Source organism: Temnothorax americanus, unplaced genomic scaffold, assembly GCF_048541705.1.
Source record: "Temnothorax americanus isolate GAGA-0224 unplaced genomic scaffold, ASM4854170v1 Scaffold11, whole genome shotgun sequence".
Lineage (NCBI taxonomy): Eukaryota > Metazoa > Arthropoda > Insecta > Hymenoptera > Formicidae > Temnothorax > Temnothorax americanus.
In genome coordinates this window covers 4,269,344-4,285,222 of record NW_027509242.1, presented here as the reverse complement: position 1 = coordinate 4,285,222, position 15,879 = coordinate 4,269,344, and the positions used below count along the sequence as shown (strand labels likewise).

Genomic DNA, 15,879 nt, shown 5'->3' with positions numbered 1-15,879 from the left:
AATTCAACAATAAGTCAACAACTCGCAAGTTTAGAATAAATTCTACAAAAATCACGGATTACATTTCAATTCTTTGCATTGAATCCTTCAGACAGTTCGAAAAAAATATATTTGTTTAGAAAAAAAATTAAAAATATCAGAAATAGAGATATTAATAGATATTATTCACCGCAAGAAAATCAGAAAGAGAAAAAGAGGCTCTCCTCGGTTATGTCTCTGCCGACACTTTTTTATCCGGAAGTCGGGGAGAAGGGAGGCTGCGAGAATCGATAACCGTCCCTCTGCCACGTCGAAAGGGGTTACGGTTGTACGAGTAGCGTGCGCTCCGAAAGGGCGAGAGAGAGAGACAGACGGATGTACATGTATATCACACACATACACACATACACGCCTGTGTGTGTGTGTGTGTGTGTGTGTGTGTGTGTGTGTGTGTGTGTGTGCGTACACGCGCAGACATACACCGCAGCCCCTGACAACAGCCCCGAGGTGGTAAAAACCGGCCGGCTTAGCAATACCCGCGACAATCCCTTCGACCATCCGGTTCGTTTTGCGAAAGGCGTTGACAACAATGGTAATTAATGGTTTGCCTATCGCGGACTATTAACGATGCCGATATATATACCGCCACCCCCATTTCGCGCGATATCGATTTATTTCTCGTCCGTCTCTCTTCTGAGCTTTCCCCTCCCTTTCGCGTTTTATACGGTTCTGCGCGACGCGAAGTATACAGACCCGTTGGGACTTTAACATGCATCGTTAGAATTGCGAAAGAGCCGAGTCCGTCAGGAATGTGCAATTCCAGGGAATTCCGGAAATCTTCGCGGGAGCCGTTCGATGTAATGCCGCAAAATCGCCGCGTAAAAAAAAGAGTTACATTTTCAATAACGAACAATATTTACCTCTTTTAATTTTCTAGGGAAAGTAACATGATTATCTCAGAGCGGTTTATCTCTCCATCGTATTTTTAATCTCTAAAGTGAATAATTAATTTTCGCCGTTGCTTCACATACATGTGCGGGTAATTCGCAAAGTAATAACATAAGTTATTCACTTAATATTAAGCAGAGACAGAGAGGAGGGATCTGTAATTATACCATTAGCCTCAATAACGAAAGAGCTAACAAAAACCAATGCAGAAACGTATATATGATAATAAGTATAAAAAAAGCAAATACTTTTTATCAATAAATTATTCCTCACGTATCCAGTTAAAGAATGTGTCTCTTTTCTCGTTTCTCTCTTTATTTGCATTCCCGTCGGTATAAAAATTTCTCCATCTTCTCGTAGAGTACTTTCCTCGGAAAATTACATCAGACATAATTTCCCGAGAAATTTTCTTCATCCGGGAATAATTTCAGGGAGTAATTTCCAGAAATAATTCCAAGAAAATTTTCCGCGGAATTTTTTTCCCCTCCGGGGAAAATGCTGCCCTTGGAAAAATTCCGTGGAAAATATTTCCCTCCTTAGAGGCGACATTTCCCCCCGATATAGGGACGATTCCTATAGTTTTCGGATAGGGGTGATATTCCAACGATAAGTAATCCGGAAAGAGATCTTGAGAAAAGCCGAAAGAATTCGAACGCGGAAGCAACGTAACGTCCTCGATTCATAAGAAATTTTTGAAATAACAGTTCGTATCTGGAGGTTGGGCCTCACAAATCGCACTCGCTCCGTGGAGTCGGGACTCGCTCCGGACGGCGTTTCACCGGATTCTGCGTATCTTAATCGAGAGGATCGGAGCGGGTCGGTGCGGCTATATCGCTCGAGGCGTTTATCAGGCAGAATTCGCCGGCGCGACGACGCGCGCGCGCGAGCAAGTCCGATAATTATTGTATATCGGTTAGCCGCGGCGTCGACGCCGCAGCCGCCAACTACTTGCGGCGATTACGATCACGACCAGCGCGACTACTTTCAAAATCCCGCGTGTGTTTTGTATACATAACCGGCCGCGGATCCGTTGGATGTGACGGACACCGCGGCAGCGCGTTGCGCAACAACGACCGACGAGCGCGGCGCACGCAGTCGCGCGACGTATCGAGGATATACGCGCCCGATATACAATACGTCCGTGTTACGTACACGCACGCGACGACCGCCCCACGGCCGCGCCGTTTACTTATGCCGCGTCGAAGGTGATTAGGTAATAATGAGGATAATGAGGCTGAAATTAACGGGTTTTAGCGTACCTTACATCGTTTTGATTAGGGAAACAAGTTTCTGTGGCTTGTAAAGGACGAACAAGTCGAGCTCTGCAATTCCAAAGCGCGCGGACTCGAGAATATAGCGTGACTCGGCGAATACGCGTACTGCGATAAAAAAGAAAATCGTTTGGTGTCGCAAGTTCGTATATGGTTTGTAATTTGCCCGTGTATACTTGTTTGGTTTTCTTTTAAATGAAATTTGTTTAAAAAACGCCCACGGATCTACGTTATTTCGCGCACAACTTTGATATAATTGAACGTCATTCATTCATCTCTGAAACTTCGCAGAAGAGGAGGACTAGTTCTCTCGGACATAGATACGTCTGCCTCGCAGATACAAATGTAAACGTATAAAGTATCATAGCTGCCTCGTCGGAGCCTTGAATACAATCGTTGCGCGTTAATACGCCATCGTAATCCAGCAGTCGTGTTCGCGTTTATAACCGTGTGCATGGGGGTCGGCGGTTGCATTGCGAATCTTATGCAAACTAAGTTTTCCCCGATCGATAATTAACAAAAGGGTAAACGCGCAAGGCTTCGCTGTGTCTATTGTGTATATATGTATTAATTTAACTCGCGGCGCGAGTTAAAGATCCTCGCGATCGGGCCCAGCCTCTAGGAATATTCAAGAAGAAAATCTACAGAAACTCCGGTAACGGCAACTTGCATCGATGACATACGAGGCGGTGGAGAGATATGACACTCCGCGTATACGAAAGAACTCATCATTATCTGTTGTTGACTCGGCGCGATTCTTAAGCTGATGACGAGCGAGTCAGAGCTCTCGCGGAAAGCAGGTTTTTCGCGATTTAAATATAACCATTAATATGTCGTCGCATAAATTACATTTATCCCCATTTCTATATACATCAGCTGTTGTTTATTGCTGCATTACTCTGTAAAATTAGATTGGAACATTAGAATCTTTATTGAGGGGACTCACCTCTGCTAGGTGCCGGTGGGGCCCTTTTCGGGGTGTCGTCGGCAGAGGGTGTTCTTTCCCTCATGCTTGCCCGTTGAATCCCTTAGCACCATCATTTAGTTCTGAAAAAAATAACAGAACAAAATCCGTGTAAGTTAACAACGTCGTGGAAAAACTTAAGTATATCGTTTATAACGACGAGTAAAAACAATCGAAAGACCGTGGAGTAAAAACAACCGAGCCGACAAGTGGCGCTTTTACATAACTTTCGGAAAGCGAGGAGAGAAAAGAAAGAAAAATTTAGCTCAAGGTATGTTTGAAATCTCCAATTCTCTCCATTTAATACCATGTTTTCTCTCGTCTGCGCTTCTGGAGATTACGCAAAGGCAATATGTTATTTATACTTTCCTATTTCGTTCATTAATAAGCCACGTAAATAAGAACGCGAGGCGCAAAGTGATACGAGTATCTCGACTGACCCCTGATGGCGATTATGAATCAAGTGTGTTTGGCAAAATTCGCATTTTAATCGCTTAAAGAAATCGTGGCCCCGAGGCGAGGCGGGGTCGCTCAGCTAGTCACGCGGAAGCTCTCGGATACTCGCATGAGCGCGAGGGCCGAGATTCGGCGAGCAGCGAGGATCGAGGAGAAAGAAGGTGGAGGGAAAGAGAGAAAGTGAGAAGAAAGAAGAAAGAAGAGAACAGGGAGAAAGGTGTTTGCCTTCGCCGAGGACCGAGCCGGTGTCGACCGCTCCGAGGCAACGCATCGGTCAGAAGAGAATCTTTTCAAGCAACAACAATAGAATGGAATAAAATAGAATTCTTCTCACAAAATTCGGTGCAAATATTTTGTCCTTAAAATACGATATGACAAGAGGGGAAAGAAAAAAAATGCCATACGACATTCTTCTCGCGTTCGTTATCAACCGTCTTATCCAAAGAAATAAACTAAATATTAAACATCTTATTAAAATATCCTTTAGGCATTTTTCACCAAGTAATAATTACTACCGTAAAGTCTTCTCTTCGTGTAACTTTTACAAGTTTAAAAGCCTCGCAAGACTTTTTAAAGCAGCCTCTCGGACATCGCGTTGCGTAACTTTTGAGAAGAAAAATAGGAAAACGCGAGAATGCGTTACTTAAGGGTCGCGATAAAAGGAATTTTAACGATGGCAAGCGCCGCGGACGATATTGTCTCACTCGCTCCGATAATCCTGGCGAAATAAGGAGGACGCAGGGTGAAAGAGATATAACATAAGAAGGTCTATATCGGAGAGACCGCACGTGGACTTCTAGGATTAAGCGATAACATTTAAGTGGGAGATGGAGCAACGCCGAAGAAAGGAAAAACAGGCAGAACGGAAACGGTGATAGAAAGGGAGGAGAAGAGATCGGCCGTGGGGAGAGCGCCCCGCTGTCCTGGGTGGAAGTTCCACCGTGGAACTTAAAATATCGAGCGTCACGCACATCGACGCTGGCGCCGGAAACTCGGGAAACGCGGCGTCGCGAAGCGGCGCGGCTCGCCACGTCGGCCTGACGCTCGTCGTTATCGTCGTCGTCGTCGTCGTCGTCGTCAGGGAGAACCTAGAAATAGAACTTGGATGCCACACTGCGCGCGCGAAAGGCGGGGCACCGCCTCCAACCGAGCCCCATGGGAATCGGAATCGGTTGGAATTTTCAACAGGTGAAAAAGTGGAAATTCCGGTGCGCCGCCGCCGGACCGCGAGAGCCGTCCGCAGAGGTACGGCATGGAAATAACTAAACGATCCGGTGGCACCGGTGACGTCAATTTCGAGTGCACAGGAGATCGGCGTAACGCGACAAGGACGACCGCGCGCCGACGTGTCCTTGGCCGCACGAGGCTGCCGAAGGATATCGCGTGCGAGGATGGCGCGAATAGCGATTTCTCTCGGATGTCACTTTGTTGTCCCGTCTGTGTATAATCAAACGATATCTTCGGGATGTTGTACTGCGCTCTTAATGTCATTGTATGTACAATATTGTACATAAATAAAAATCGATACTTTTTATAGGCGCCGAAAAAAGTTGGCGTTTTCAGCAAAAGCAGTTGTGAGGATTAATAAATACTTGAAGCGAGGATGGAGAGATAGCAGCGTCGATATACCTTCTAGCTTACTATTGATATCTTTTGGATCTATAAATATTACTTTGTTGTAGCTAAACACGCGCGCGCGCGCGCACGATGAAATTAGATCTAAGATAGCTAATGCACTTTACAATTTGCTATAATTTTAACTAGAGAATTATTACGCGTGTATATCCTCCGTACAGGGGCGAGTATATAATTTCATGATAATCAACTCTTAATTATAGTTACTGTTATACACAAATAACAACTAAATTCATTAAATTTTATTAATGAGTTGAACTTCATCCTCTTATTAATTTCCTTTAATTTTGTTTTATCCGTGTTATGTTCCACACTGCAGAACGTTAAAGTTCACCGGAATCACTTCAGAGCTTATAGGAAATCCGTCGTCGAAACATTTTTCATCGCGTGTCGTCAATTTGACTCAACATCCGAATATTTGATAAATTCAACCATTTCCTAACTTCTTCGTCTCCTCCCTCGGCGCTCGCCGTTGAGCGGAATGAGGAACGCAGAAACGCGACATTTCATGATGGAAAAGCCCGCCCAGTATCGCAGTATCGCGGGCTTTTATCCTTTTTTTTCCGCCTCTCCTTTCCTTTTACATTCGGAAAATCCAATACCGGCCGACGGTTTTTGTTTTGTTTCGCGAAGAAAAACAATAACGAGAAGCGAGTTTCCATTGCACGGCTATAGCGATTCTTTTCGGAATACCCGCGGTATTCCGTATTAATTTAATGTCTTATTCGTGGATTCTTTAATTATCGAACATGTCCATGATTAAATGTCATTATGACATCGACAAGTTCTCAAGATTCACTTTATCAGGATTCGCATCAGTTAGATTCTTCGATAAAAAAAATTATAATTAGTTTATTATCGACTATGATTATCGCGAGGCACGTTCTTGAATTATTAAAACAGCAATGAGTACACGCGAGAAACATAGAAATATTTATAATTATCATCGTATAATCAACCGGCTCGCGCGATACATTTTTCATATTTACAATCCCGAATGCATATTTATATAGCATCGATGATTAAAGCCGTCGAGATTATGCCATTTCAGCCTCTGACGAATACCTAACAAAGTAAAGCTCGTCGAGTTTGCATTAAACTTGAAAAAGCTTGATCCGGACGCGGACCGCGCGCGAAGACTCGTCGATTATTATTCGAGGAAAAAGAAGCTACTGATGAGAAAATATTGATAATCCGCCGTGATAAAATTATCACGACATTTAATATTGTTGAATTATCAACCGGCTCGCACTTCGCAGATTATTCCGGGCCCGTAGTCCGCTATCTCCGACGATAACAATGTTGTCGAATTGCATGCGTCTCTCGATTACGGCACTAAAACACAAAGTGCAATTAATTCTTTCGTGCCGCGGCGTGTTTAAGCTGCCGTTTTGAGAGAACATCGGCACACAAAGTAACGGGAGATAAATCATTAATCAGAAATTTAATAATACACACATGCGCGCTAATTCTCTATAGTATATGCACAGACATTATAAACAGTATAATTTCGCCTAGCAATATGTATATTAATACGAGATTAATTTATTATTAACGCGTACAATAATTCCACGATAAATGAATTAAATTGAGTAACGCGCTTTATATCGTTTTAATCGCGATAAGTGATTCTCGATGATTCCCCATATTCGTACAGCCTCCTCCAACTTCTTTTCTCTCGTTCATCACGATCTCCTTCAAATCAAGAGCGTCGGAAAGCTCGTCGCGAATCGTCGGCCGGATTATTGGCAATTTTTACCTAACGAGGGCTAGGAAATTGATATAAATTAATTCCCGCGATTTAAGCACGCTAATTGCTCCCACGATCTTTTATTTGCCGAGTCTGCGAAAATCCATATTTTCTTTTTACCCGGGTCCAGTCCTATTTGTAGATGCGCGGCCCGAAGGACGTAATAAATCTCGGCGAAACTGAAACCCTATTTAGGGAAGTTTGAAAGAGCCATAACTTTCTTGCGCGCCTTCCTTATGGAGTTTTCCCGATTCTTCCTAACTATGCTCTCTCGGCGCCGCGCCCCCTCCGGCCGCGAGCCATCGATCGACGGTATTTCCATGGCAATGTAAACGTAATCCAAGCGTGCATAATTAATACTGCTTGCATGCTCTATGTTGTAGCGCTCGTACTTGTTGATATATGTCCATTTATACGCGTGCACGTCGCGCTCCTTAATCATCCATCGCGAATCGGACAATTGTCATTATCCCATATATATAAATAAACGAGCTATTTCTCAAAACGGCTCGCCAAATCTGACGCCACCTTGACCCAACACCATATTGTTCCCAACAATGGAAAACGTCTCTTGCCAAAGACGTTGCTAAGTAACGTGGTGAGAAATATTACTCCGTCCGGGATAATGTGCGTTAAGGAAACGCACGGTGTCCGTTTTATACAAAAACTAATCACAGCAGGCGACAATAGCGCCGCAAATTACGCCTACGTAACGAATAATTGCCGCATCTGTTATTCAAAAGTCACCATTTACGTCTACAAGCTCGTCGAGCAACGTTGATGAATATATATTATATATTCGAGAAGTAACAGGACATTGTAGAATTATGAAATTAACGTTGCGCTATTAAAAGTCAGGAAATCTCATAGTAAACAACACTGTTAAATTCGCAATATCAAGTTATACTCAATTTGAGTAATTTTCAACCATTCCTATATATTTCTACTCAATATATCGTTAAATTAAAACAATGGAGTTAAAATAATACTGCTTTGTTAAAATAATAAATTTCGACACACATTCACTTCTAAAAACGGTATTAATTGAAGATAATTAAATGTTATCCAAGGTATTGGTTTAAATTTCATTCTCTAATATTTAACGGTGAATAAAATCATCTCGATGCAAACTTGGCAGATAGGGATTTTAACAAATTAAAAATATTCTCGAATATGGCTCGTTCGTACTTCATTCGCGTTCTCCGGCGGTGTCTCTCGTCTATATATTACCTTTGTTTCGCTTGCGCTCCAATAATCAAAAAAGTGTACACCGTTAAATTCGTATAGCGTCAAGTTATACTTAATTTGAGTTATTTTGAACCATTCTTACAAGTCGCCACTATTCCTACTTATACTCCTACTTAATACGTCGTTAATTTAACTAAACCAACGGAGTTAAAATAATACTATTCTGTGTTAAAATAATAAATTTCGGCAAACATGGTAACTTAAAGATAACAGAATGTTATCGATAATCCAACTCAAGGTATTGGCTTAGAGATTCCATCCTTTAATATTTAACAGTGAATAAAAACATCTCGATTGTGTGATGCAAACTTGGCGCTCGGCTTTTAATAGATTAAACAAATTCTCGAATATATATATGACTCGTTCGTACTTCATTCGCGTTCTAGGCCAGTCAAATTAGACATTCTGGTATGAAAGTGATCCGAACTTTTTTTATTTCTTTTTAGGCGTGTTGGGGGTGTTTAGAAAAGCTTATTTTTGAGTTGTCGTATCATTTTTGCATTTATCTCGTTTCGATTAATGGATAGCACTTTTTCGCTCCCGAGAAAGTTGTAGGGCTTGAAAAAACGAAGAAAATGAGCGGTGACTCGTTCCGATTCGTCAAAAATTAGTTCCCCCCCCCTCAAAAAGCTCTGGGTCTCATGATACGACAACTCAAAAATAAGCTTTTCTAAACGCCTAAAAAGAAATAAAAAAGTTCGGATCACTTTCATACCATCAGAAGCCTTTTTTTGGTCTAATTTGACTGGCTCTGCGTGCCTCTCGGTTGTACCTTTGTTTCGCTCGCGTTCTAATGGCCAAAAAGATACACACACGTTAAATTCGTAGTGTCAAATTATACTCAATTAATCATTCCTATAGATCGCCACTGCTCCTACTCAGTATGTCGTTAATTTAACTAAATGTAGTTAGAACAACAAATTATACGACGCACATGATAATTAAAAATAACAAAATGTTATCTAATTCAAGAGATAACGATTTAAATTTAATCCTTTAATATATTTAACAGGGTATAAGGCAGGAACGCGCGTTACGTAATCGGAGAGTTTGATCCTCAACCTGATGTCTCGTAGAACACGCGGGTCGTCAAATCGGACCGGTGAAACGCGGCGGCGGCGCGGCGCTATGCACCAAGGCGAAATCGTCTCTGTTAGCTGCGCTAACAGCGAAACGGTCTCGCGGTCGCAAACATCGCCTCGGCCGCGCGCACGATTCCAGTTGACCTACTTGGAACGGCGCGACGTCGACGTCGACGTCGACGTCGTCGGCATCGCCGCCGGCCTCTCCATCGTGTCGACGCCTTAACAGAGAGTCCCATCGCGCCGCGGCGGCCGCGGCAACGCGAGCTCGCTCGCTCGCTCGCTCTCGCACTTCAATCCCGCACGTCATTCCGATATGTATGACGTCACGGATCGCGTATATCGCGCGCTTTAGATCTTCGCGCAACGCCACGCGAAACGCTTTCGAAAAGCTCGCGCGCCAAAATCGATATCGCGCGCGGTTTCTCCCGCACGATTGACGATTTATATAACGTTTTTTTAAATCGACCATCGGACTTATCTGGGAGGAGGGGTTTTGCGGGAAGATCGAAACTTCATAACCGACACTCATTCCGCATTAATTCATTTCGTTATCTTGATGTATCTATACATATCTTCCAAACTCCGCAGCTTCATATTTTATTTGTAACAAATTGCTGGGATGATTGTAATACTTCTTCTTTTCTATTCGGCATACGAATAATGTAATTCCAAATGCGCAGCCGTCTGATTCCGTATCGCGAAATCGCGACGCGGGAGCCATATAATCGAGTTGGCATAGAATTAAATTCAACAGTCACGTCGATGTTTAATACGAGGCGCGTATCGCTTTTTCGCGTTAACATAATTATTTTTGCCCGTGCCGCGCATAAAATATATTTTCTTTTACAGAATCATGAAAAGTGCTATTATATAAAACGCCTAGAGACTCCACATCGAAGCCTATTTCAATAAATCCTCTCTTTTTCCCCTGTTTCATTTTTCAAAATGAGGCGAGTGTGTTACTTGCCGCTATATCAAGGACTCGAACGCAGGGGCAACAATTTGACCGCGTCGTGGAAGCGAAAAAAATTTCGAACTGAATTCGACGCCGGCGTGCGGAACCTACTTTTTTCTTTCCTTTTTCCAACGAGACGGCTTTGAGAAGCCATGCTCGGCCGGCAAGATTGGTTTACCGTCCCTCGCACACGTCGCGCATATAACGTGTAAAACGTGTTGACGAGTAGGGGAGACCGGGGCTCGTTGGCACCGTTTTTACAATTTCGGCATTTGAGTTTTTATACAACTAATTATCATGATTAAACAGTACTAATATGATAGAGAGAACCTTTCTTTACATTTTCATGCTAGGAACGCTCCTGTATGCCGTATAGTTTCTTTGTAATAAATGAAATACGAACATGCTGCATTGTGGCCAACTTTCCCCGATAGTAGGGTAAGTTGGCTACGCAACAAAAGTCCACGTTAAATTAATGAATAAGTACGTAATAGAAACACAAAAGGGGTAACACATACGTACTTCTTGATAAAGATTGTATCTTTTAAAGTTATTTTGTAACGATCGAATATCAAAACGTTGTTGCAGAAAAATAATTGTGAACTATTTTAGATGTAGCTTTCTTCATCATAAAAATATTAATATAAATATATATTTAGCTTCTATCAGCATTGCAGATAGTAAATCACATGCTCAAACAGGTCTCACGCGCACGGCAACAAGTCAAGCTAAGTGTGTCTCGATATGAGCCAACATACCCCATCCCTACATACGTTTTATATTTCAGTCGTTTTATTACAATAAATTACTATTGTTAGTCAAAATAACATGTCGTATACCAACAGAAACTTTTCTTTTAACTAATGATACGTCACTTTGATTTACTTCTCAAAGCTGAAGAACATTAATACGATATTTTGAAACGCTAGAAAATTTACTTGTCACCTCTTGAATCAGACTTTTCTCTTTTTCTATTGTAATACTTGTCTGATTAAAATAAAACTTTGTGAAAAGTACCTGTCATATAAGAAATATTTTGTGATAACTTTTCCATTGTTTTTTTCGCTATAAATACATAAACGGAACGCATTGCCAACTTGCCTCTTGTGCCAACGAGCCCCGGTCTCCCCTATACGTGGACTCGCGGAGCGAGCGAGCGCGCGTCGCGTGCGTCCTGATTCGCTTTTCAACCCTTTACGATATATCGCGCGCGGAGCGTAGTTAGGCCCCACGTATAGCGGTTTACGACGACGCACACGTACGTCTCTCCCAAATGGTCCAGATAACGCTCAATTATGACTCGCGAATTATAATTCCTAGGCCTAAGCTGGGATGAACTATGAGTGGATGAAAAACCGCGTCACGCGATACACGGTGAGATATATAATACAAAAATATGGGAGCGCCGAATATCGATTTTATTTTCGAAAAGTGTCGCGGAAGATTGGTAACTTGAAGGAGACGCGCGAGATACTCCGCACTTTGAACGATTTCGCGCGCTTACAGTTTCGGCGGTATAGTCGAACACATCCCGCGGATTAGGAATTACGATAAGACGGAGTAACGCAATGAGTGATTTACGAAAAAAAAAAGAAAAAAAAAAGAAACGTAAACGAGCCGCGGAAACAGCGTTACGCGTTAATCAAATAATTAAGGAGAATCGCTTCCGGGAAGAAGTTGAGAGACTCACCGAACTCCTTGATAACCGGAGTTATCGACTCGCCTTATAAAAATTCGACGAAGCGAGATTAGTCCAACCGGTTTCGAGCATCATCAGGCTCAGCTCGATCACGATGTTTACCTCATTGTTCACGATTGGCGCGCGCGCGCGCGCGGCCAGGTTGAAGTTTTTACCTTGGAAACGATCTAATTAACGCGGACAATGAGCGAGCCGGCGCGGCGCGGCGCGGCGTATCGTTCCGACCGATATCCGAGTTACGGAGACAGTTTCGCGGTGGCTAAATGGCGTTGCAATGATTTCTCGGTTCGCGTATATATAATTGCCGATTACAATCGCGGGTGTCGGTATCGATAAGCCCGGGGGAGAGACCGCGACTGGAACGCGCGCGAGATGCCGATTGGGAAGGCCCGAGGCGGCGGAAAAGCCGTCGGCGGCGGCGGCGGCGGCGGCGGCCGAGAGCGGAGCGAGGAGAACCACCATGTTAGCGTCGACTCGGGGGGTCAGGCTCGTCCTACTGCGCAGTAACGCCATCGAAAAGCTTTACTCCACTTTCGCCCCGACGAAAACTCGCCGCCGCTGGTGTCCCTTCGTTATTAGCGCCGCTCGCGCACAGGGACCGAGGAGAGGCCCCGCCGCGCGGAAAAAGAGCCATTTGAAGTACAATAATGCGCTCCGCGTACGTCGCGGGGGGGGGGGAGAGATTCGTGTTTGTTTGGGCGAAATTGTGGTAAATGAGTCAGTAGGGTAGAAACGAATCAATAGAGGACCTAAAGCTGTCGCTACGCCGCCGGGCTTTCAGTCCCTCGCGATCGTCCCGACGTTATCTCGTGAGATGATAACGTCGCTGTCTCTCTCTCTCTCTTTCTCGCTTTGTCTCTCTTTCTCTCTTTCGCGTCTTTTTCTCGGAACCGCGAGGAAACTCGTCGAGTGGTGTCGCCGGTTTTCATCTTCTTTCTCGAAACAGAGAGAAATTATGGATTTTACCGAGCGATTCCTCTCGCGTTGCGCACTTAGCGTGTACGATCAATCGTCTCGGAACGGCCTGCTCGCCCCGGATCGCCGCGTTTTCTTCCGCGGGCAACTGTTACGCGACACACTTACGTGCTCCACGACCACGACTCGGAGGCGGCGGCGGCGACGCGCCGAAAATTCCGCCCGTCGGCTCTAGGCGCGATTCAGGCATCTCGTGGCCGAGGCACGCGTCGCGCGCGGTTCGACGAGATTTCGAGGAGACGTATGGCGTACGGAGAAAAAGAGAGAGAGAGAGAGAGAGAGACGATCGTGCAAGTATCTAAAAATTTAGCCAGATACACAAATCTGGAAATAATAATTTTGTTGCGCCGTCGAAATAACGTAGAACAACTGATTGCTAATAAAACTTCAACATTTTTTACAGCATTATCATCGTGCTTCAGCGACCTAACTGTAATTATTCTGAGACGGTGCGACAAGATTATTTTCAGATCCGTATTCCGGCTAAATTTTCAGACGCTTCGGCAAAGCCGTTCTTTCGGCGGTCGAATCGCGACCGGCTCGCTGGTTGCCGGGAAGCGACGGGCACACGAGAGACGGGGGGCTTTTCCAAAATCGATATCTCCGGCGGCGGGTATATCGCTTCTTCGCGCCTGAAAATCTGAAATGTCGGGGGGGAGGGGGGGCAAGAGAGAGAGAGAGAGAGAGAGAGAGATTCGACGAATCGCTCTTGGGAACCTCCATGCACGGGGAACGGGACTTTTCGCGGTCGCGCTCGCGTTTTTGCCGCGACGAGGCGCCGCGCCGACCCGACCGTCGGGCCGCGAGCGGGACCGCGTCGTCGGCGGTCACGTATACGCCCCCCGCGGGAATCGATAGAATAAAGAGCGCGATTTTCCCGGGTGTGCGTGGACTGTTGCTTGCGGAATGGAACTTCGTTCCCGCGGAAAACGCGGGGGGAAAAAAAAAAAAGAACAAAAACGTCCCTCGCGCCTCGCGTTGTTTCTCCGCGGTCTCGCGTTCCGCGCCACGGACCCCGGATCAGCGGATCGGGGATTAACGCATTAACGGGCGAGGAGGAAGCCGAGCGGTACGACGCGCGTTCCGCGTACCAGAAGCGCGGCGGAGAAATTATTATATTCCACGCACCGCGAGCGTATATCTCGCGACGGGGGGAGGGACGAGGGGGGAGGGAAAGGGGAAGAGAGAAGCGCGCGGATCTCGACCACAAAAATAATCCGGAACAAGGAAGAGAGATAAAAAGGCGGGGAAAAGCGCGGGCCGAACGGAGATTCCCCCGTTGAGGGCCTCGACTTTTCTTCGAGGATTTCGAGAGGACGCGAGAAGACGATGCGGCGAGGGCTCCGAGCGGAGCCGCGCGCTCGGCGGCCGTCGGCTCCGAGTCGCGCGGCGGAGGAACGTCGTCGCCGTTCGTCCTGGAATATAGGTACTCGTTCTCGGTGCTCGGAAGAGTCGCACGCTACGGGTGTTAAATGCGTGTCTCGGATCACTCACAGCATCTCGCGGGCGGAGGCATCGTCGACGAGGCGCGTCGCAACGGCAACGGCGGCGGCGACGGCGGCAGCACGGCAGCAGTCACGGTCACAGTCGGCGCAGCGAGCGGGCGGAAGGCTGCTCCGGTATACGTCCACGGGCACAGCACTGGAGCAACGCGGCACATGTCACTGTCACCGGGCGGGAGGCGACACGGCCGTTTCTCGACGGCCGCGAGGCGCGTCCAGGAGGCGCGGCTCGCGTATAGCGCGACGAGCTGTTCTCGGCTCTCTCTTGGAGCGCGACACGACACCACGGGCACGACAACGACGCGGCGGTGCGGCGCAGCGCGGCGCGACCCGACGGCCGTCGACGAGAGAACCGACGCGGGACAGAGGAGAGAACGCGCGAGAGAGAGCGCGAGGGAGAGAGAGAGGGAGAGACAGGGAGAGCACGATGGTAGGAGGGAGGTATAAAAGCGCACGTCCGCCGTCCGCCGTACGACGGGTTTCCTACTTCCGGTCGTGTTCGTTCCTTCCCTCGACTCCGGGTTGCTCCGGGTCTCCTCGCGCACTGCGTGCGTGTGCACTGTGCACGGTCGATGCGCGGAGGCGAAACGTGACCCTCCGATCGTCCGCGACCGCCGAAAACTCCGCTCCGACGAGACTCTCCCTAGTCACCTCCGAGCCGATGGGCGGCGCAGGGCGCAGGGAGAAAGAAAGAGAGAGATAAAGAGAGAAAGAGTGAGAGAGAGAGAGAGAGAGAGAGACTAGACAGAGACAGAGGAAGAGAGAGAGAGAGAGGGGGCGCGGCGGGTGTGAGCGCGCTTTGACTCTCCCTCGTACGCTTGCGATCGCGCGTAGGCCTGCGAACCGACACGATGCAACCGAGATCCCTAACTGAGCAGCCGTCGCCCGTGGAGCCTTGCCCCGCGAGGCGACAGGGCCGCCAACCGTCGTTGCCGCGCCGACGGAAAATTCCCGCCGGACGCGCCGCAGGGATTCTCATTCTCGCGCTCCGCGTCTCTATCTTTTTTTCATTCTTGCTCGATTATATGCGTGTTATCGAGATGCACTATGAGATTTGCGGTAATAGACCCTTCGGCTTGTCCGAATATGCTGTATTGTCGATACGTAATAAAAGATTTGTAAATAATAAAAATAGATATGTATAGTTCTCATTGTTTCGCTTTTTCTTTGACTTTATGCGAATATTGTTATTATTATGAGGATATATGGGATAAAAAGATTTTCAATAATGTAAATAATTATAGACGCTTCGACGACGTATCGATAAGAGAATTAAGAGTTTTTCACCCTTGGTTTTTAAATTACGAAATACAATATATACGAATATGACAGAATAGGGAATTTGCGTGATTTTTTTTAAAAAATTGCATTAAATAATTCGTATGTTCTTTTCATTGTCTTTTTTTTCGTAA

General features: G+C 46.0%; 1 protein-coding gene across 1 annotated transcript in view; it reads right to left on the bottom strand.

The window, feature by feature from the left end:
• LOC143907065 (uncharacterized) overlaps nt 1-15,566 on the bottom strand; it is a 40,394-nt gene extending 24,828 nt beyond the window's left edge. Inside the window, exons 1-2 of the mRNA XM_077423582.1 lie at nt 14,460-15,566; nt 3,145-3,245 (exon numbers count right to left, since the gene is read on the bottom strand). Of these exons, the coding sequence (XP_077279708.1) occupies nt 3,145-3,208 (64 nt within the window). The 5' untranslated portion in view covers nt 3,209-3,245; nt 14,460-15,566. The remainder of the gene's footprint in view (nt 1-3,144; nt 3,246-14,459) is intronic.
• Nucleotides 15,567-15,879: the final 313 nt, after the last annotated feature.